Source organism: Charadrius vociferus, unplaced genomic scaffold, assembly GCF_000708025.1.
Source record: "Charadrius vociferus isolate BGI_N301 unplaced genomic scaffold, ASM70802v2 scaffold140, whole genome shotgun sequence".
NCBI lineage: Eukaryota > Metazoa > Chordata > Aves > Charadriiformes > Charadriidae > Charadrius > Charadrius vociferus.
Window position 1 is genome coordinate 761,322 of NW_009646406.1, and position 23,867 is coordinate 785,188.

The following is a 23,867-nucleotide window of genomic DNA, read 5'->3' on the forward strand; positions in this document are numbered from 1 at the left end:
TCACAACATCTATGACTTGTGCCTTCAACGTTCCTTCCAGCATGGAGATACAAAGTAAAATGCTCTGTTCCAAAAAGCTTTGCATCTCCCAGTCTCTTTTTTAACTACTAGCTTCAAAGTAAAATTATTATTTGGACAGAAATCAGGTTGGTTTGGTTTGGGTTTGGGTTTGTTTTTTTTTTTCCCCCAAGATAAATGCTCAGTGTGACTATTTGTCATTTCAATGTCACACCACAATTTTAAGACTTACTATACTCAGGTATAGCAACTAGGAAATAGTCTTATGCTGCATAAGCATATGATATGTGCTTGGTTCATACATGCTTTATTTTTAATTTTTTTTTTTTTTTTTACATTGGTAAGTAGCATGTGTCTCTCTCATTTCTTATTTCAAACCACACTTTTCCCAAGCTTGCTATCTGTTAAAGAAAATCATTTTGTGTCTAGCTTCTGTCAGAACAAACTATACGTGACTTCTAGTCTCTTGGTATTTCTAAACACTGTCTTTCTCTTTTTGTGAGTCATCTTTTCCATAACTTGTTGAATCTTTGTGGCTAGCACTTCCTTTCTTGTTTAATGACACTTACTTTTCTGAAATGCCTTCTTTGGTATTAGGTTATCTGTGTCCTTTTTCCGTTGTGGACTTCTTTCATCCTTCTCTACCCCTCCCTTTCCCCTCCTTTTCTATGCTTAAAAAATTAACTCTTTTCTTTATTTTTTCAATAGCTGTTGTATTTGTCTTTCTCTTGTTTTAACTGTTTAAGAAGTGTGGTGCTGGTGACAGATGATGGATTCATAGTTCTGGAGACTGAAGTTCTGTATTTATTCACAGAGCAGATACAGCATGGAAAACGGCTGTGTAATGTCCCTGTCTGCCTAAACCCTGACTTGGAGGGACCACCATTAAGAATCAGAGGTTAGTTCAGTGTCCGTTTGCCCTGATCTCTCTGCCAAGACTGCCAAGAAGGTTTTTTGGTTAGTACCAAGTGGTGCTGACTTTTATGTTCCATTCAGCTATATTAAAGCCTTCAACTGTCCTGGAGAGCGTAGGTTATTGAAAAATTATTAGACAAGACATTTCATTCAAGACAGGGACAGCTGATAAAAGAAGTACTGGCTTTCTGCTCATACTTGTTTTGGCTCTCAACCTGGAAATAAAAGACTCTGTATGCAGAGTGCGGTTGAATCTCATTTCTTTATGAACTCTTCTCCCTCACAGCCAAAATACATCCAGACTTTCTTACAGCCTTGCAATGGGGCAGTGACCTACCTTCTATGCCTAAATCATGTTTTTTCACTACTGCTCAGTGCATGAGAGAGGACGTTTTTATTTTGAGTAGTTAAGTCTTAATTCAACGTTGTAACCTGCATCATGAAAGCTTTCAGCATTTGTGTGCTGCAATGGGACTTACATCTAGAGAACATGACAGTGAAACTTCTGAGATCATGGTAGAAGGTTATAGAATCAGAGAATCATGGTTCCTTATTCATTTGTGAGAGGAAAAAACCTAGAAATATGTGAAAATCTACTCCTATTCCTTGCATTCTGGATGGTGTCCTACATTACTGAAGAGTATTCTGGACTTCCTGGAGTGTCTGCTCATATCCAACAAAATCTCAGGGGACAATCATGAAGTACTGAACTCCGTATGTAAAAGAAATATTTCCTTCCATACTTAGTAAAATAATAGGGTAAAACCTGTCCTATTCTTGTGTAGCAAGCCCTCGTCACTGCACATATTTTGAGTTCAGAAATTGTGGGAGCTTCTTAGATTATTTTGCCTGAGAGCTGATGTTAAATTTGCTTCTCCTGCAGAAACTGGGATTATCTCATCAGAAATTCCATCTCAACCTAGCTTAGGTGGAGAAACTCCCTCCTGTTTCCATAGTTAAATGTTATCAGAACAGGCTAATGTTAACATTAAATCTGAACCTGCAGATTGAAGCAACCAGCTAGAAAATCAGTAATGAATTACTTAATTTATGGTTAAATTGGCATTAAAAGAGTGTTGGTACTCTTCTAAACATTGGTTCAAAAAATGAGCTTTTCATTGATTGGTCTTTAGAATGAGATGCCCTGGGGGACAGCTGATATGCATATTGATGGTACCTACCAGCTGAGCTTCCTGGATTCATTATCGGTGCTGAACTGTATGGGAACAGGAGTAATGCTCTCTCTATCCTGTCAGCTATGTGTGGCAACCAAAGGAGATATTTTTCTTTAAGAAATGAATCTCTCTTTCTGTCTCAGTGACCTGGAGAATGAAATTCCTAACAATATTTAAATGATCATCACAAGGCATCTCAGATGAATGACATGGCTCGTACATCGCAGTTAGCATTCATCCAAGTTTCTGATGGCTCGTGAATGAGTCTGATTATTCTTCTTGAGATTTTCTTAGCAACCAGACTAGCTGGAGAGCTGCCTCTTCTGTATGTTTTTTTCTGGAATTGCTGTTGCCTGCTTAAAGGGACAAAGGGAGGAAAACCACCACACTGGAGAGATGGTAGACTCTCAGACTACCCTATATTGCTGTAATTCTGGAAAGCAGAACTCAGAAAAGCCTAGAGTTTGACTCTTTCATTATACATAACTTTTCCTATTAAAACAAGCATCTATCAGAAATTAAGTGCACAAAAAGTGCCAAAGGCAAAGGGAGCCCCAGGTGTTGGCACGATCACAGTGGCTGTGTTCCCAGCTGAACGACTCAGCTTTGGAGAATAAAGATGCTTGTGAAGACTTTCAATGGAAAGCATTTCGAACTGTCAGTCCTCCAATCCTCATACGGAGTCTCAACTCCGTATGAATTATTTCTTCTGGCTGTCCTTTCCTGATTTCTCTCCTGTGCCTCTGTTAGGGATAGTATGAATAGGTTGATGACCTGGTCTTGAGACATAGGAACTTATTTCCTTCTTCATGTCACCGAGAACTATGGGAAGGCAATTCCCTAGAAGTACCAGGGAACACTGCAAATCTGCTGCTGTGCAGTCTCATAGCAACTATAGCAACTCTCTCCCTAAAAATGATTAGATACGATTACATCTGCCTTCCTGGAATTTTTGTTCTTTATCTTTTTTCTGAGGATTTGTATTTTTTCGTAAGTGTTTGTTTTGGTTTGTGGGTTTTTTTTAATCAATAGTTCTAGGTGATTGGAATAATCTGGCAGAGGCAAGGAGTGTGCTATATATCCTTGTGTAGACACACTTTATTATTTCTGTGCACAGTAAAACCATTACGGCTGTTCTTTAGAAGTCTGCCCTTCAAGCAGTTTGGATTTCTGTTTAGTGATTTTCTTTCCTTTTTTTTTTATTTTTTTCCCCCTAATTGCTTTAAGGTGCCACAAAATCTAGCTTGCTGTCAGCACCCAGTATAGTCAGTATGTTTGTACCTGCACCAGAAGAATTTGCTGATGACCAGCCCACCTTGATGACTGACAAGTAAGTTCTTTTTCTGTTCATTTCAAAGAAGTAGTTGAACTTCAAATAGGTCGAGTAAAGTATAGATATTCTCTATGGAAATATGAAGTCCATTCTATCATTTATCTCTACGCTAAGTTTTTCAATTACTTTTTTTACCCCAAATTGAACATTTTCTAAACACTGCCAGCAAGATGTGCTTTTAATTCAGTAGGATCTGTGTGAGTTTGCACTGGCAAAATGATGACTCAGGCTATCGCGTGCGCGCGGAGGGCAGGGGAAGCACTTCCCATCCTATTTTAAATCAAGGGTTCCTTGTGATCCATCAGAAACCACTTTCACCTTAGAAAAAAAAAAAAAAAGCTCTTTTTAAAAATTCCTTTGGGTTTCTGTTGAAATAGGTCACTGTTGATGTGTAACCATGTGAAATCAACATAGCGTTTTTAAAGATGATACTCACTGATCCCAAAAGCTTTTGCAAACCTTAATTGGTTGGTTAAAATGCCTCTAAAGGAAGTGTTAAACGTAAATGCACTCATTTAATGGCGAAGTAAAGCAGCCAGCAAGGAGCCATGCATTGATTTGGTCAAAAACTGGAAAGAGAAGGCATAAGCTCTTGTTTGTGCCCCTGCGCTCAGCCCAGTATACAGATGCTCCTGGATGGGCACTGGAGAAAGACAGGGCCATGGTGCAGTCCGTGACTGGAAGTGGACCTTACTGTGTGACAAAGTGGGGCATCCCAAAAGTTAGGCTTATCTTTGGCATTTCCTTCGGCCATTTCCCCAAAGCTGTAGCACCACCTGTTAACAGGCAGACCAGCTGAGCCTGACTTTCATGACTTTGTTGGCATATTTTCTTTCTGTTAAGTAACAAAGGCAAGAAAATTGCCTGTACAATTCCATTAAGTTAAAATATCACAATCTGTTGGAGTCATTAGCAACTGATTGATCAAATTAAGCAAGCCTTCCTACTGGGCTGAGATAAGCCAGTTTCCCACATCGGTTTGCCTTTTTCGTAGGTTGTGAAAGCCTGTTTCATCTCTCCTAAATCTGCCATCCCCTTTATAATTAGACGTTATGGAGCCCTTTCAGAACTTCATCAGTTGTCTTTGAGCATTTCAGGAAGGATAAGTGACTCAGCAGCAAATCTGCCCTGGGAAAGGAGACTTCTCTAAAATCTAAGGTTCTGTGCCCCTGAGAGGTCCTTTCCTTTCTTTCTCAGTAGCCATAACTGCTGTGGGAACCAATCAGATTATTTTCTCCTAATTGTATAATTTGTTATTCATAATTCGTGACTGACAGGGAGGACAATATGAAGTTGTTCCATCTCTTTAAGATCATCTGTGAGCGTCACCGTTCGTGTCTAGGCTGCTGAATAGAAGAGTTGAGCGCAGTTGGCCTGAACTGGCTGGGTGTTCCCGTTGCTGAGGGCTAGTCTTCACTGCTGCAGATTCCTCTTGGATAGTGCAGACTGAAGCAGTGCCATACAGTGAGGGAGCTGGCTAACAATTCCTAATGTGAGACCCAAAAGAAGGTCTGCCCTGTCACCCTCTTTCTTTTGGCAGTGAAGAAACAGCCCGTGCAGCTAGTGAGAAGCTTTATTAATGTTTGAAAGCCGTAGACTGTTATTAATTATAGAAAGATCACAGTTTGATTACCTTTCTAAATAAATTTTGAATATAATATGCTAAATTACAGTACTTTAAAAAGACTTAATTATTCACATATGTATATATAGTAATACTTTGTTTTAAATTTTTAAAAACGTTGGGTTTTAAAACTGTTCTTTGCAGGTGCCATGACTGTGGGGCTATTCTTGAAGAATATGATGAAGAAACGCTGGGCCTGGCCATAGTCGTGCTCTCAACCTTCATTCACCTTAGTCCAGATTTGGCTGCTCCTCTGCTGTTGGACATTATGCAGTCTGTAGGAAGGTAAATTCAGGACTTTTCTCTCTCCCATGGGATTGAAAAAGTTTTGTGCCTGGAATTGGGTTTACATAAGCTTCATATAGTGAAATTATGTATTTTAGAGCTCTTAAGTGAATGACATCTGGTTCTGTCCGCTGCTTTGTTACTCATCATTTCATCAATTTCTTATGTAACTCCTTCCACTGTCACATCAATTTTGGGCAGCTGCTTTGATGTCCTCCCCTTTCACCCTCCAAAGGGAGGTTCTGGGTTGGGAATCTCCCCAGCTTGTCCCACTGTAAGCAGCGATGTAAAGGATTAAATGAGTTTTTCTGCGGTACCCTTATCTTCCTTGAGTGCCCTGTTTATTACCTGAACAGCCATTGATGCAGCATACTTTCTGGTGTGCTTCTTGATCCTATTTTACTTGAAGAAAGATTTACTATTAGTTTTTATTCCTTCTGCTAGTTGCTCCTTGAACTGTTTTTTGGCCTGCCTCCTTGTGGTTTTTACTCAGAATTGATGCTCTTTTCTGCTTTCATTTGAGACATGACTTCAGCTTTTTGAAAGAAGCTTTGTTTTTTCTAATAACCTCCCTCACCCTTCCTTTCTTGTGCTCTCTTGAAGTTTTTCTTACCAAGTGGGGTATCTTGGCCCTGTGCTTCCAATGCAGTGTTCTTAAACAGCTTCTGTGCTTCCTGTAAAAACTGAATCCTCTTGGATACCCCTTTTTGCTGATTTGACATAATTTTTCACTTTTATGTGGTTCCTGCTTTAGAAGTTATGCACAAATGTGGTCAGCTTTTCTGAATTTTGTTGATCCTGGAGGACTGTTGACTCCTGGGTATGATCATTCATTAGCTTACCTGAAGCTCTTCAGGCTTTTCAACCATATTTTTATGCTAATTTAGACTAAGTAAAGAGTTGCATCCCTATGAGGGCTTCCTAACCAGCTGCTGTGTAGGATTGTCTCTCATAAGGCCTTAAACATTTGGTGTCTATTGTTTTTCTCTTGTGACTTTTACCCGGTGGGCATGGGATAATTGCAGTGCACCATTACTATTGTGTTACTTGTCATCGCTGCCTCTGCCTCTTCCACAACGTCCTGCCTAAGAGGTGGGAGGGATGCGTTGGGGGTGTTTCAGAATGAACTTCTGAGCAGCAGAAATGATGCGCAGCTCTCCTTTTCCATGTTTTTTTCAGTGACTGAAGTTAAAATTGCTTGACTGTGACTTCTGCAGGGGCGCAGCTCTTCACAGCCCTGTCTCTCCACTACCTCCCAATTCCATTTAAACACAGCAGCTATTCGAGTCCTCCATTTCTGTTAATTGCAAGGCAACAGTTCCCCGCTGTCACTGCTAATGAACTCTGATGGAGGCAAAGTTTCTAATCGAAACAGATGCTGTCCATTCTGTGTGATTCTTGTAAATACAGCGGTACTACAGCTACAGAGAGTAAATCATTTGGAAGATAAATTATCAAGGGGTGAGGGCCGAGTGGGCTACCTTTTTCTGTGCTTTGAGGAAGAAATGCTGCATCTTTGGTGAGGCAGCTGATTGTTTTAGAGCAGCAGATGGCATGCAACATGGCGTATTCCCGGTAAATGTCCTGTGTTGTTCCTACTGGCTGTCATTTCTGACAAATTGTAAGTCCAGTAGGAGGCTCTGCATAAAGGAATTATTTTGAATACATGCAAAATAAGTAGCATATACAAGCAGAGAGGCATTCCGGTGCCTCATGTATATAACCTAAGTTGCTGTCCTTCATCAAGCAGTGACATATCATTACCTCTAAATACCCATCCGACAGCAGAGGTGGGAATGAATTGGACTTCTTGCATTTTTATTCTTAGAAAAAGAACTACTACTTTCACACTTACAAGAGGAAACAAGATGTTAGGAAATCCAGGGACTTTCAGAATACCTAAACAGTATACAGAAAGGTTTTCAAAAGTTATTTGAGTACCCACAGGAACAGATAGGCATCTGTTGGGATTTTCAGAAGAGAAGAAGTTCCGGGTTCAAGTTACCGACAAGTTACTGACTGAGATTGACATATTTGTGAGACTCTGGCATACACTTAACTTTATGCTCTAGTTCCTGAATCAGGATTTTTGACATGTTGATTCTTATTTCATTGATGTCCAGTGAGATTCAGCTTTCCAAGCATCAAAGTCCTGTTTGAAAATGGTATTTAGGCTCTTGAATTAGTGAGGAGCTTTGAAAAGCTTAACTTCTGTTCTTAACATGTACAAATTTGAATGCATCCATTTACTGTCTACTGTGCATTTACTGTTCTGCTTTGAGGTCTGCAAAGTGGAGGTAATGATGGGGGTTAATGGCCTTTGGGCAGCAAAATATTTAGAGTGGTAATAATAAATACATCCAAGCTGTAAACTTCAAAAAGTATAAGGTGTTCGTAAATGTTTAGTGTAGTTCATGTCTCATGAAGTTTTTCCGAAGTCAGAAACAAAATGTTTTGTTTATTCTAAAACCCCACTTGCATTATTGCTTTCAAAAGGAGAGAAAAACTTTGCATAGGACTTTGATTTCTTTTAGAAGAAATATTTCATGCTGTTGTATTTGTATGCTTGAGTAGATTTTTGAAAGTAAGTGTTAGGTCCGTTGGGTAAGTGATTCGTCTCATTGCATTCTGCAGAAATCCTCACGTGCTTTAATGTAAGCAGATGCTACAGCTGTTGCAGAATCAAGGTCTGTGTTTCTTGAAGGTAGCTTCAGACCTGTTTTCACCCAGAATTAGCTTTGCACACCAGAATTAATGTATTTTAGTGTGGCCTCCTCTTAACAACAGTGGAGTCAGGGACTCTAATGACTTTTTCTGATTTATGCTGGGGTGACTAAAGAGAATATAATCTTCAGTCCCCTGTACCATCTAGCCTGACATTATTGCACTGTTGAAAGTGTGCTGTGTCCTCAGCTTGTCATGCATCATTAATGAAAATCACCGTCCATTTTGGTTTACACTGATGCATTCAACTGAGCTGCCTTAAGGTCCTTGTTGGATTTTGCAGTGGTGACTAGAGAGGAAACTGTCTTCAGAATCAAGGCTGACGGAGGACTGAGCAACAGCTAAATTGAGCCTAAAAGGATCAGGAATCAAAGATAAACATTGAAGGCCAGATCATCAGCAGATGTAAATTAGCGTAGCTCTATGAATTTTCCGTTTATACATATCAACTTACACCAGCTGAAACACTGATATGTAGTGGATGAAAGTAAAAATTGTATGGTATTTTGTATGCAAGAGATGCTTCCAGTGTACGTCCTTATAGTTGCTTTTCAGTGGCTTTTAGTATTAAAGGTGTGTTGCTTTGATATTATAAGCCCTGATTCTATTCTTTTACATGTCATGGATATTGAAAGGCATGATATTGCTTTAAGATTGTGTTCAGTATTTTCATCACTGAATGCCCATATTTGGCTTTAAAGTCTATATTTAGGTACTAGAATAAATGACCTGATTTTTGAGAACGCAGTATTTCTCATCTGACTTTGTAAAAGCTCATAGGTACTTAGTGTTTCTGAAATTAGGCCAGTTAATTAGGTGCCAAAATCTGGAACTAGATGCCTCACTTCAGACTGCCAAGTAGAGAATTTTGGCTTAGTCTATGTTGCTGTGTTAATCAGAAACAATTCAGTCAGTAGGCAGCTTCTGGCAAACTTTTTTTTTTTCTCCAAATCCCTCTAGGTTAGTAATTCTCCGTGACGTGCATGTAAGGCAATAGCTTTACTTCATTATCTTCATGCTAGTACAGGGAGGCAAGTAGAATTGTTTTTAGAGCTGTTAAGTATTTGTGAGGCTGCAAGACTGAATCGAGTTTATATGTCGTGCAAACATGATTTGAATGAATTTATGTGCTCTTTAGAAGACCCTTCTGGTGTCATTTTAAATGTTCTCTAAAATTATTAGTTATTATTTAAAAAAATGGTACTTTATTGGCTTGCTTAAAAATGAAACACAAAAAAAAGCATATGAACTTCACTTATTTTTTTATTTTTATTCCAGGTTGGCATCAAGTACCAGTTTCTCTAATCAAGCAGAAAGGTATGGTAGCAAAGGATACCTTGGCCAAAATGAAACAATTAATCTAAAGCGTCATCCTCACTGGCCCTGAAATCAACTAAATTTAACTTTTAAAAAATCTATTTTAAGGTTTGTGAGTAAGAGGAAAAGCCTGTCCTTTCTCACTTGTTTCAAATATCTTGTGTGTTCTGAAGATGAACAGGAACCCATATTCATATGTATCGAACTTGAAAAAACTCAGATTCAGACATAATTTAGAGATGCCTTCTGGTTTCCCACAATTTCAGTGCTGCTTTTTCTAGCTTGTTTTGTGTTCAGTATTTGTCTTGATGAACTTTTACATACTTTTAATCAAGTGAATCACCCTTGGCCATGGAGAGTCCCGGGTAGTGATGTCTCATTATGTAAACCAGATGCTGAATAGGATAAATTAATTTTGAGAAGCTGTAAAAAATGTTAAGATGTGCAGTGTATGAATAAATAAATAATACTTTAGCTTTTTAAATGAAGCCATTCATTTTATGAGCGATTAGGAAGTACTTTGTATCTTGAAGGAACCTGCAAGAGCCAAATTAATAATGTGTGTGTTTACCTGGCAAATTAATACTATGTGTGTGTTTACCTGTTTACCATAAAACACGCCTGTTCGTGTTTTATGGTAAGGCCGAGAACTTCATCCTGTATCACTGAAATATACAAGGTGAGAGCAGGATTATATTTCAAACTCAGGTGACTCAAATTATGTGGAGAATCAGGAAAATTGCAACTATTTGAGGCCTAAATACTTTAGGCATGTATACGTAACTTTTTCAGCTGTGCATAGTCGAGCTTAAGTCTTAAAATCAACATGCTGAACTGGTTTTTGTGATCAGGACAGTTCTGCTTTTGACTGTCACACTCATAACTGAACACTTCCATAATGAAAAAAATACCATTATCTTTATTTTCTCTGTGTAGTCAGCTTTGATAAGTGTTTCGTCTGCAATGCAATGCCTTTCTTCTTCCTTCTCCTTCCCTTCATTTCAGCATGATGATCCCTGGAAATGCTGCAGGTGTGGCCAAGCAGTTCCTCCGCTGTGTGTTCCATCAGCTGGCTCCCAATGGCATTTTCCCCCAGCTCTTCCAGAGCAATATTAAAGGTAATGTGCGGTACCTGAGTGCATTTCTGACCCTTTTGGTTACCTCTGTATGGACAGCCAGTGCAAAAATCTCTCTTGAATTTCAGATGGAAGTTTTTTACGGACCTTGGCCACGTCTCTTATGGACTTCAGTGAACTGAGTTCCATTGCTGCTCTGAGCCAGCTGTTAGAGGTATGCAGGCAATGGCTCTGGTAATGGTGCTAGTTTTGGTAGCATTATCAGGCATATTCAATCATTTCTTCTCATTCATTAAGACTGCAAACATGCATCACCAAAAGCAATGTCAATTTTTGTTTTGTCCTCCCTGGATGCAGGATTAGACTGTCCTCACCATTTTCCTTCTGGGTTTTGCTCTCACTGGATTTTTTTTTTCTTTTTTTTGTTGGTTGGTTTTGTTTTTCTTTTTTAATTTGTTTTGGTTTGGTTTTTTTTTTCTCAGGCCAGCTCCTGGAGCTGTCCTACACAGTGGTAGTGTGGGCTATCCTTTCCCCCAACACTCCTTCTGGTTTTCAGGAACATTTCTGCTCATATATCTCAGTTCTCCCTCTCATCTGTATCTGATGGCAGATTCTCTAAGTAGACCAAAGATTCATTGCCTGCTTTTCACTCACTGCCTTCTGTGCACTTGGCTTGTTTTTACCCTAACTTTTATCCTCCCACTGGCACTAGTCACTTGCACGTATCCCGTTCTTCCAAGAACTCGGTTGTTTCATGCAAAGATTTTGACATCACTTTAAAATTGCTTGTCTTTCCAGTCCTGCCCTTAGTACAGAAGCCAAAAAAGCATACATGGCTACTGAACATTAATGAACATACCTTGTTTAAGATTGTCCAAAGGAAAACATGGGCAATCCACTGGGGAATACTCTGCGAGTTCTGCTTGTTTTACTGCCGGGCCAGTCTCACCAGATTATGAGTTGGGCCCTGCTTATAAAATTTTGGCTCAAAAATCTTTTGGTCAATACTTTAGGAACTGAGCTAGTCCTAACTGTCGCATGCACGGTTCAAATTCCCTGCACAACATTTTATCATTAGCATTACAGAAGAGGTTAGTAGTGTGTGTTCTGAACAAATTAACCTCAGCATTTCCAAATACTGTTTAAAGGACCATTTCTGCGTGTGTATATTTGTTTACAGTTCTCATTTTTTTTTCCCAGGGTTTAAACAACAAAAAGAATTTACCAGCAGGGGGTGCAATGCTACGCTGTTTGGAAAATATTGCTACCTTTATGGAAGCTTTGCCGATGGATTCACCTAGCAACCTCTGGACCACTATCAGTAATCAGTTTCAGACCTTCCTTACTAAACTCCCCTGTGTTTTGCCACTTAAGGTATGATGTATGGACATCTGAAACGAGTTATACTGCCATTGGTCAGGAGGTACCCAAACAGCAGGAAAGCTGTGGATGAGGAATCAGAGTGGGTTGTTGTAAATATATTCTAATGATACAATAAGCCCATTCCTCTGGAAACATTAGTTGAATATCTGATCCATCCCTTTAATTGTCTTTTCCGAGGGTAACAATAAGAACTCTGACCAGAGTACTCTTCACCTCTCTGTTGGCTTTTTTGCTCTACACTTTCCATGCCCGGTCTTTGTCAGATTGGAATACTGCATTTGAGAGCATTTTGGCAATAAATATCCACCTGGTTAAAACAAAATAAAACTCTCAAGAAGAGCAGCACCATGTAATTTGCTATAAGTACACGACAATTAGACAGGCAGAGAGAAGTGAGACTGCTGGGAACTGAGCCTAGCCTGTTTGGCTGATCAGGTTGTAGTTCGTACTATATTTTGTCTGTAATCAGAATATAGTTGCAGAAACTGAATCTAGAAGCCTTGGGCTCTGATTTCTGAGTGGTCAGAGGACATACAGAGGGATCTTCTCTCCTAGTGTGTGTGCTTCCAGATGTCTTTTCAGTAAACACGTTAATAACTTTACTGAGTCTTTCCAATAAACAGAGGATTCTAATGCCCTTATTCTGACTTTATTTCTGATGGCATGAATGAGCCCAGTGCTCATTTCCTCTGTGCAAAGCAGTGTTGCTCAGTATGAGCTGAAGGATCCAAAATCTAACTTTGTGACTTATAACATTGTCTTTTAAATTGGGTGTCACCGCCAAATTATGTGAATGACATTAAATTCCTTGACACTATTAAGCAATAGTCAGATCTTGAAAGCTCTGTAGGTTTTGGTAAATTGAGGCACTATCCTGCAGCACTTACTAAGCCAAACAGGCAATAACCATTCCCTTTGCGTAGTAGTCACTCCAATCTGTTGCATCTTGTCTAATTGAAATAAAAAATTAACTCGATCTTAATAGTTCCAACTGCATATCTGCCATTCACAGAACATAGAGATGGAGTGTTTACTCTGATTTCCCTTTTATTCATGGGAGGTATCATTAGTGATACAAGTAAAATAATTTCTTGCTCTTGAGCTTTCCATCTCCTGTTCCTTCCTCTGGGGTCGTAAATGACCTTTTGCTCTTCTAGATATTTGCAGCAGGGATGATGCAAGATAATGGATAGACCCTGTAAAGTCTCATTCACTGCTGCAACCTGTGCAACCTGTGTGATTTATGCAGAAGAAAAAAATCAATTACACCATTAGGAACAACGTCAGAGGGGCCTCTGAGGCAGCTATTGCCAGGGCACGTTCTGATGCTATGGGGTGTGAGTTGCAGCCCTGTCTTGGGGTGGGGAGGGAAATGTCACAGCCCAGGGCAACCACAGAAATATAACATGAGGTAGGTCATGTGTACCTTCTGCTAACCCTCTCTTTTTCTTTTCTCCAACCTCCCTCCCCCCTCATCCATTTGGGTACAGTTAACTTTTCTAAACTAGCCCTTTAGTGACAGTTTCTCATCTCAAGGCCCGTGCTGTGGTATGTTACCACTGAAGGGGTATCATTTTGTGTTCAGGAATAAGCCAGTTTAGGCCAAGTAAGTAAAGATCAATCATCAGGTATAATTTTTCAGACTTCACCCGTAACTTATTCGTAGCTGCTACCACTAAAACCAAGACGTGCACTGAAAGGTACTAACTCTGTTGTTTCTTTTTTTTTTTTTCCTCCCTTCAAATATGTTTACAGTGTTCTTTAGATTCTAGTTTAAGAATCATGATTTGCTTGCTGAAGATACCTACCACAAGTGCCACCAGGGTAAGTTCCAAAAAAAGATAACTCTGTTGCCTCAGATTTAGCCAGCCTGCGCTATTCTATGAATGTGTTCTTATCCCCTAGCTAGGAAAGTATTATATATAAGCATAAAATTGTGCAGTCCGATACTCTTTGGAGAATGGTAAGAGCTTTGGAATCTAGGTTACAGTGAAGTGTGGGTGGGATTACATTCCTATGTGGGTGTGAATGTATATCTTCTTAAAGATTCGATGTTCTTTTCTTCCCCCCCCCCCCCCCCCCCTTTATTCTTTAAAAAAAGAAAAAAAAATTTAAAAAAAAGATAGTAATGAACTTCTAAGGAAGTTCTGCAGTACAGTTCCACCGGGGTTAGTGAGGTTTTCCTGAATAAACACTACAGAATCTCTTCTATCTCATAAGCACTGTGTCAGAGGTGAAACTATTTCCTAATTTTTTGCTTCTAATTTCTCAAACGAGCATGAAGGCAAATACTAGCTAGAGTAGCCATTTGACTGAAGCAGTGTAAATCCCAGCAAGATAGCCTCTGAGCTAAAAATAATGCTGTTCCATTGAGGCGTGTCAGAGTTGGAATGCTTTTTGTTTTGCTGAGCAACCAGTTATTGATTTCTTTAAATCATGTCATTGCAGAGTCTTCTGGAGCCTTTTTCAAAATTACTAAGCTTTGTAATTCAGAATGCTGTCTTCACTCTGGCCTACCTGGTGGAACTGTGTGGTTTGTGCTACAGAGCCTTCACTAAGGTAACAATGAGAATATATCTTCCTTTAGGGACAACTGAAAATAGGACAGGCAAAGTCCTACTTCTCCCAAGTGGTATGTTTTACGTAAAGATGAAATCAGTGTCAAGTTTCAGACATGTCAACAGTTTTAATGTAGTTTGGCTAATCAAGTAGTGATCATGATTCCGTGCCTTTTAATAAAACGGAGATTCACATTTGCAGCATAGAGAGACAAATGGAACCTGCCGAAAACATTGCTCAGAAAAGTGTTTTGGTGTGATTTCATGACTTGGAAGTTTTTTCTTTTGTAGAGATGATATCTGGTATTCATGCATGAACTAAAATGTCTGTACAGTCATATCTTTCCTAGTGCACAAGTTTAGCCACGTACTTTGTGTAGTAAAAACTTTAAATATTCCCAGTAGTGCCTTTTAAGAGCACAGCTGTGAGGGGAGGCAACAGATAGCTAAGTAAAGTGGAAGATTCCAAGTTAGGAGCTTCCCGGCTTAAAACCTGTATTAGGTATCTAACTGTGCTGTGCGTGGCTGTAAGCTGTGTAGAAAAGAGAACAGTATGTTTGCACCTTTAAAAAGTTTTTAAGATTCTTGGAGGAAAGCTATGGTATACAAATAACACTCAGGTATTACTCAACTTCATTTTTGTAGCTATTGGTGAGAAGTTGAACAACAACAACAAAATCCACCAAAACCAATCAAACCTTTTACTATGGCCCTATATGCTCCATTATGTGGATTATTACAGAACTGAACAAAAATGCTGCTTCAGCCACTAAGTGCATGGTTTTCCATCCTCGATGTCTTTGTCAAAACAGTAATTAATCCTCAGGAAACATTCTGTCATAAGTAGCTACATGATTTCCTGTATTGATAACGTACAACTGGAACATGCGTTGCTTCAGTCTTGATAAGACTAAAAATATCATGAACAGTGAAGAAGAAATGATAAAAGCAATGACACTCTCAGAAAAACTGCACCACAAGACAATGAGAAAAACTTTTACTAGATGTAATGGTTTGAAGCATTAAACAGAAACTAACAGTATGTTTAATTACAGCAAGCAAATACTACCTTTTTTGTCTCATTTGAAAGAGATGAGTTTTTATGAAAGAAAAAACTCCTCAATACAGGAGGGTCTGTCCGGCTCTTGGAAGTAATTTGAGTTAGATCTATAGTTAAGGCTTTGTGCAAGGCAAAGTGAGAAAAATGTTAACTTAAAGTCCAACAGTGGCATTTTTTTCAGTAAAAAAAAAAAAAAAAGCCCCACTTAAAACTGAAGCAAAGACATTCCTCTTGCATTCGTGGTCTGATAAGACTATTTCATGTATGCCTGCTAAAGCAAATTGGGAAACACAGGAAATGTTTCACTACCCTCATGCTCCGCAGTTACAGTTATTTCAAGAAAATTTTATTAAAACCATGCTATTAAAAAAACCCCATGTTTTTCTTGCGTGCTTCCTGGTTCAATGTTCTATTAATATATTGAGTGCTTAATTGCACACAGGAAGCTTGGATTATAGCGCTTGGTAAAATCTCCTCCTTGATTTTGTTTAGTGCAACCTGGTGACCCAGAAATGGAATCATTTTAGTGAATGGTCTCCTGCAATTTATAGCCACAAAATTCTTAATTTAGTGGAACTCCACACTACATTATCTTTGTTATTTCTAAAAGCTTACCATGGGTTTGCATTAGAAATACCAAATTAATGACTGCTGTTAGAAAAAAACAAATCAGTTGTGATGTCTGTGTTTCTCTACAGTGGAAATCACTGTAGCCAAGTAAGAGTGTTGTTTGTGGTAGAATATCATGTAGAAGTGAATTCCAGAAGGAATATAATTTGTGATCACTGAAACTATTCGTATTTAATTGTTTGTTTTGCAACTTTGAATGCGTTGGCTGGGACAAAGTTCCTGCCAATAGTTTCAGCTAAGCTATGGAGGATTCTTGTCTTTTCAAAGACCAAGCCACTCTGACGTGCGCTTTGTAGAGGTCAGTGCTGTAAAACCACTCCAAATCTTTTTTTATCTCCAACATTTTCCTAATACCCCGTGGCAGGAATATCTCAGTTTCTCTGGTCTTGGAGCCTGAAGACTCACATCAATCTGATATTTCCTTGTCTGAGTTTCTGTTCCAGGTCAGCAATTTATTTTTTTCAGTGCCTTTGGAACTCTCAGTTGAGTGTAGCATCTCTTCTGTGAATTGTAATCTTATCTTTAGTTTTCCTTTCAAGTGTCTTAAGGTCCTAAATGGACACTTTCTTGCTTTCCTATCTCTTACAGCTACAGAAGCTTGAACCTCAACTTAGCCTTTTGCTAGCATTCTGTTGGCCCTTACTAAGTAAATGCAGAATGCCGCTGAATTGGGCATGACGTGATTTTGCTATTGAATTTTTTTTAAAGAATATTGAAGTGGCTGATGGATCGTCAGTATTTGTAATTACTGTAGTAGCAACAAAGACAAAATAAAGAATTCTGCTTTATACTGGCTTACTTGGAGGATAGCATACCACTCCATTAAAGAACCAAATTTACTATTCTTATTACTACGTTTGGGCCCTGAGATACTCCTAGAAACAAACTTCAGTATTTTGACATTCTGCACATAGACCCCTGGGAAATCACAGTTTGAAGGTTGTAAGGCATTTTTTTTAGAGGGGTGCATAGACATTCGAGAGGGTTAATTTGGCTGAACAGAAGCTAAGGGAGTTGTATTCTTGACTCTTTGGTATGAGGTTTACGCATGTGACCTGCCTGGGTGTCATTCCGATGGAACTAATACCCATTTACAGCTCTGTGGCAGAAGAAGTTCTTAAACTATGCAGAAACCATGTTTATACGTGTTTATCACCAGCAGAACGATAGGAGTAAGTAAACTTCTATAGGAAGGGTACTCTGGGTTATTGACTTTGGTGTCATCGCTCCTGATTTACAGTGCAGGAAGCAAGAGGTCAGATGTCAAAAAACATTTTGCTTGCTTTTGCTTCATCTCTCTGCACTGCATGTGCTTAACAAACATTAAAAGTTTAAGGCTTGGAGATAGGAGACTTTGAGAACGAGGTATCTCACTGTTGTATTATCCCTAGAGCCAAGGAAAGCTGGGATTCATGACGCCTATGCTTCCTTCCCAGTGTTCTGACAAAGCAATTTATTACGGCCCAGTTGTATCCTGTGTAGCATAGGTGTTAGTCTGTAAAATAGTTGATGCTTTTGAAAGAATTTTACCTCTCTTCTTTTCCAGTATGTGCAGGCTACAGTACTGGGTTACTGGTAGGAACTTCTGTCCAGTGTTTCGGGGAATGTAATTGTCAACTGGCTTAGCATGGCACTGCATTATGTACGTGTCTCAAGACTGTGAAGATGTGATGGTGGGAAGGGTGACTCTTGCTGGTGAAATCTAGCAAGTAATCAGAATGTATTTGTACCTGGAGTATTGGGCACTGTTCTGGTTCCCCATTCCCAATCAGAATATAGCAGAATCAGAGAAAGTTCAGATAATGGTAACAAGAACGACCAAACAGTGAGATGAGTTCCACATACAGAGCAACTAAGTTAGGGATCTTCAGTCTGAAAAAGTAACAACTGGTGGGAGTGTGAGAGGGGTCTGTAAGGGCAAAAGTGACCCAGACAGGGATGCATAATTTCATGCCTTTCCAGTACAAGAACAAGAATATATTAAGTTTGTAGGAACCAGAGTCAAAGCAAGTAAAGGGAAGTGGTTCTTCTACAGCGCATGACTTCTTGCCAGATACTGTGGGTGCTAAAAGCTGACATGGATACAAGACATCAATGGGCACAAACATGGAAGAGAAATCCACTGAGAGTTATGAATTATACAGGAACCACACTAAGCTCAGACGTTCCCTGAGCTGAAAATAATTGGTGGCTAGGAGAGTCGTAGTGGGAATTATACACGCTTGCCTTGTTTTTATTCTTCCTTTTGCATCTGCTTATCGCCTTGTGCGAGATAAGTTACTGAGGACACTTGTTCTGATCTGACCTCTCCTGGATATTCTTATATTGTATTATTCTTATCAGAGCACCACTCATGCATGTGGGATGCGTGACTTTTGAATACTTGTCCCCTCAAGTAGTGGTTTCATAATACAGCTGAACTGATCCAGTGTTTGCTGCTCCCATAAGGGAAGGATTTTATTTATTTATTTATTTTTGAGTTTTAGCTTCCTGTGAGTTTAGCTGCCTAGACTGCAGCGATGTAGTCAGACAAGGACCACTGTATTTTGGGGCTCAGTCCATCAGCTAAATGGGTTATCTGTCTGCACACTCCATGTAATTGAAGATCAAACTAGGACCTTGAAGTAAGGTCTCTTGATTCACAGACTGGCATCATAATGTCTGTGAAAGACATACCATTGACTTGTTCTGGCACCTTCACCCAAATCAGGGGCTGATATGGAAATCTGTTTTCATTAAAAGGTATGTGGGTGTTGTGGGAGACACGCAGTGTTGCTTTTAGCTGCACTTGTTACTGTGTGCAGCTGGAGGTGGCCTTCGAAGTGACCCTCACTAGTTAAACCTCACAAGACTTCTCTGAGGAAGAAGCAAACATTACTATCCCATTTTACAGACGTCACAGAGGAACTGAGGCCCTGACTGAATAAGAAGTTCCACACATTTAACTTCAGTGAGCAGGCAGGTGCATGAGATTTACAAGATGGAAGATACTATGCTTTAAATATTAAGCACGCTTAAGGTATGCTCTCTTTATTAGACAGCATTATGTCTTCTCTAATGGTCGTTTGAAAGAGAGCTCAATGTAAGTCTTCCTGTTGACCCAAATTCTTGAGTTGCTGTGGTCAGTAGCAGGTTATAGATTTGTTCCACGTTTTTATCTTATTGTCTAAAGTCAGAGAATGTCAAAGTAAGATGTATAACAGGCTCAGCTTATCTCTTGTACCTCCTTGCTGTCTCAGCTCTAGAACACAGAAGCCTAAGAATAGAGTTGTAATCTCCTTTGGCTGATTTTCCCCTATGTTTTAAAATGTTTCTGTTGTAGCAGCTGTAGCCAAGATGGTTTTTAATGTGTAAGTGGAAAAGTACTGCTAGTCTAACGAATGAAAATAGATGTCCAAGCTGCCTTAGCACAGGCATGCTTATTTTAAGGGGAATCACAATAGAAAAAAAAGTATGGTAAAATGTAGACCATTTCTGGAAGGTTTAATGAAAGAGTAATGCTAAATACTATTGCCAGTTTTGTTCTCCTGTGTCTCCTTTTATATCACAGAATCATAGAACAGTTTAGGTTGGCGGGGGCCTTACAGATCATCTATTTCCATCCCCCCTTCCAAGAGCAGGGACACCTCCTGCTAGACCAGGTTGCTCCAAGCCCCATCTGGCCTGGCCTTGAACACCTCCAGGGATGCCCTGCCTCTCTGGGCAACCTGTGCCAGTGCCTCATCGCCCTCCTGTGGAACTACTTAGTGAAAGCTATGCTGCCTGCCTGGGCTTTATAACTGTTTTATAAAATCTGTTTCATGTGTGAATATTGACATCTTGCATATAGTGCCTGATACGACATCAAAGGAGAATCACCCTTATTGATGTCTGTTTGATCAAGTCTACAGAATTACATAAATGATGAATGATCTCTGCTTTTTTGTAAGACAGGAGAAACCAGTACACTTTTGTAACTTTTTTATTCTCAAACTCAGATAAAAAGTATCTTTGTGGTTTACTAATAGGTGTCAATGAATTTCAGGACATTTATAATTCTGTCTTTTTCTGTTGTAGGAAAGGGACAAATTCTACTTGACGCGCAGTGTGATATTGGAGTTACTGCAGGCACTCAAGTTAAAGTCACCCTTACCAGACATGAATCTGCTGCTGTTGGTGCAGGTACTGGAGGTTCTCATGTAATTCTCATAGTGATCCTGTCTCGGGCCAAATTCAGGGGCGGAGGGGGAAAGCAAGTCCACCACGGTTGCAGAAAGTACCAGCGATGTCAGGTGAAACAAGAATTTTTTGAATCAAAATCCGGTTGTAACCTTAGGTGCATACGTTTAGACTCCCACAGGACAATTTAAGAAACCAAATTGGGAATCCAGATTTCCCAGGATGGTGATGACCTGTGCATTATTGCTGACTTATTGAGGGTCATAGAATATATTTCAAGTTGGAAGGAGACCCGTAAGGATTGAGACCATTGAGTTTTATACCATGTCCCAATGGGGCAGCTGCTGCCTTGTTTTCATATCATAGCCCCAAAACCAGTGAGCAGTTTGTGTGGGAAGGGGTGCTAGTTCATCATGGGTCAGAACTCAGTTTCTGTCTATTCAGGCAGGCAGGAAGCTGTCTCCCGTCCCTGAAGGCCGTTCTCTTTTACCATGGCATTTTCCAGCAAAGGATGCAAAGACAATATTTCTGTTCCTTGTGTTCTGTGGACTGCTGAGGCAGGAGTTAAGCAAGCTATTTCATAGGAGAATCTGAGGAAGTAAGATACAAACTTGTGAAGAATTTTTCTGCCTCCAAAATGCCAAGTTGGACACCACAACCCTGTCCTGCAAAAATAGTTTACTGAAGTCCATCAGTTTTAATCACAGGTCGTGGGCTCTCATGGTTTACAATGAGCTAACCATTATATGTGTTTAGTAACTTTAAATGATAGGAGACCAGCACTCCATATGGTTCAAGCAAGACGTTCGTTATGGTAGATCATTCATAGTGCTCCCAGCATCACAGCTCCATTCACCCTTTCCCCTCCTGTAATGGGAGGGGAAGCTGCATGTACCTGACTATGGGCTCGTTTTCTTTTGAGTACTGGTACATTACTCACAGTAAATAAGTGGTTGCCAGTTGACAGAGAAATAATACTGACAAGTGAAATTATACAGCAGTTAGGATAACTCTGAAAACAATTATTATGCCATCAGTGCTAGGGGAAGAGTTTGGGGTGGGGAAGAATAACACTTGGGTTTTTTTCTTTCAATGGTAAAGGTTATATTTTAAAAACTGTTTTAATTTAAAAAGCAGAAATAAATCTACCACCTTTTTTTTTTTTCTTTTTTTTTTTTAAAGCCCAGGCTTCTTTTTTTGGTCCTAGCCAAGACTATCAAATAACTTCACCACCAACAACCTCTTTCTGTCTTACGGATGCAGCAATGCAGCTTGATACCATGTGCATTGGTGTTGGTTGACTAAATGACTTTTTTCTGTATTACAGAATAAAGCAATTTTTCTGCATTGCTCCATTGTATCAGCTCAGTCCTATGGCTCTCCCAAAGGGTGACTCTTACGGTTTGAAGAACCCACAACAATTTGTTGTCATTTAGACAATTCTTCTGTGATGACCAGAAAGGGAAACTGGGGAAAAAACCAAGGAAATCTGAGAGTTGAAATATAAATGGATTTCATAGAATAAGACTAAATAATTAACTTCCCTAATAGAACCAATATTGAACAATATTGAATATATTGAAATATTGAACAATAAGAACCAATATTGATCCTGATACTAATATAAAATATACAAGGATTATACTTAGCCAGTTCTATTTGTAGAAAGCTGTGCACTCCCAGCAGGGGACAACAAATGTCTGACACCGTGAGCGCTATGGCTTCGGGAGGAAGGGAAGGGCTCAAGGGTCTCGTAGAAGAGAAGAACGTTCATGGTATGAAATAATCCTGTTGGCCAGCTTGGGTCAAGTGCTCCTTGTCCCCGCACCTTGGTGAGCTTGAAAGCACTGAGACCTTTAAACCTGCATACCATAGCTGGCTATAAAGTAAATACTTTCACAAATTCAGACACTGGAGTCTTCTAAAAATGCAGTTTTCCCTAGCATAAGAAGAGAACTTACTGAAAAGTAAAATTACTGAAGGAGAAACTAAGCCTGTGTCACTCAAACCAGGACAGTGACAATCCCACAATCTAGTCAAACCTGACTCAATCCTCAATCCTCCTAGTCATTCCTCATTTGAGAATGCAAACGTGCCACGTCAGTTTTGGTAGTGGGATTTAACTGGTAAACACTTGTCCTTCACATTGAGTCTATCATCTGGTAGACACAGTAAGCAAAGCTCTCTCTTACATTATCTTTATTTCATAAAGATAAAATGATCAATTTATCATTTATGATAATCTCATAAAGATAAAATGATAGTTTTCCTCTTAGCACTGTTCCCATGTGCTGTATTCACTTTGGGATGTATTCATACCTTGCACAACAGCACCTAATGTGGATATAAGTGTCTTTTATCATGTCTGTCTTTTAGAGGCTGATGAAGTGATTCATATTTCCTGCTATCCAAAGCAGCCAGCTTCTGTTTTTATGCAGTCAATGGTAAAGAATAGGGGTTGTATTCAGACCATCTGCCATAGATGCCTACTGGAGGCACGATGACTACTTCTCCCATTGACTCTGCAAATTGGCAGCCCCTGGTAGTATGTGGTCTGAATCATTCAACAGCCGCTCGAATTTAAATACCATAGTAACCACTAAGCCCAGCTAAGCAGCCTTATAATTTAAGAAACCTACTAGTAGAACCACATACGTATCTGATTATTTTAATTTTCTTTGGTGTCATTAAAAGAATAAAAGGATTGGTTCACCTCTTCACCACACAAAGCCACTACAATATTAATGCAAATTGTATGGGTTTGAATACATAAAGCTATAGCAGGGTCAACACCACACCAAACAGAAATGGTTTTAATTTCCAAGACAGTCATGTCCCTGTGGACATGTTAGCCTGTATACAAGATTTTACATAGACCACGCACACAGAGTGCAGAGATTCAGTCAAAATGTTCGAGATAACAAAGGAGGTAGGAGCACTTTAAATTAATGATAGTCGTGGGCTGACTAACAAAGGAATTCCTCAGAATGTACATTTGACACCCACATTCATCCAGATTACATGGTGCCATCAGTGTCACTGGTGACATCAGTGCTAAGATGGGAGTTAACTTTATCCCACTTCACAAAGAATGAGAATTTTAACCAGATCACCCCAATCACAGCATAGGTGTCCTGGTTGATAAAGGGTACAGAAAGTCCGTCTCCTTGATTTGTCCTAGCAAATGAAAGCCAACATGTACATGCTGCCGTTCCATGGGTTTCCATAGGAACTGCTTCTTCACCCAGCATTTTGTTTCCAAGTACTTTTCTCCTGCTCACATTTCACCAGCACACACCATCAGGATTTCCATTGACTTCAAATCATATTAGTGTCTCATTAGGATTTGGTTGTTCAGTCAGGCTCTAAGCTTCAGCGTATCTGATCTGTTCTGTTTAGGTGACTCCTCTTTTCACCCAGACCTTCAGCTAATGTACATCAGTGTCTATCTGGTGGTTCCAGTTTATATTTCTGTGACGATCTGAACTACTAATTACTGTATGAAAGGATATAAAGTTACATATAATACATTTTTAAGAATATATATTTTAAAAACTGATTATGAATGGAGGTATAATATAGATGGATTATGGTATATAAATAATTCACTA

The 23,867-nt window shown here is 39.4% G+C and overlaps 1 protein-coding gene across 1 annotated transcript in view; it reads left to right on the forward strand.

Moving 5' to 3' along the window:
- Positions 1-23,867, forward strand: part of UNC79 (unc-79 homolog (C. elegans)) — a 100,368-nt gene that overhangs the window by 54,346 nt on the left and 22,155 nt on the right. Inside the window, exons 30-39 of the mRNA XM_009895416.1 lie at positions 833-916; positions 3,336-3,438; positions 5,210-5,350; positions 9,353-9,391; positions 10,397-10,509; positions 10,596-10,681; positions 11,668-11,841; positions 13,606-13,674; positions 14,299-14,409; positions 20,155-20,259. Of these exons, the coding sequence (XP_009893718.1) occupies positions 833-916; positions 3,336-3,438; positions 5,210-5,350; positions 9,353-9,391; positions 10,397-10,509; positions 10,596-10,681; positions 11,668-11,841; positions 13,606-13,674; positions 14,299-14,409; positions 20,155-20,259 (1,025 nt within the window). The remainder of the gene's footprint in view (positions 1-832; positions 917-3,335; positions 3,439-5,209; positions 5,351-9,352; positions 9,392-10,396; positions 10,510-10,595; positions 10,682-11,667; positions 11,842-13,605; positions 13,675-14,298; positions 14,410-20,154; positions 20,260-23,867) is intronic.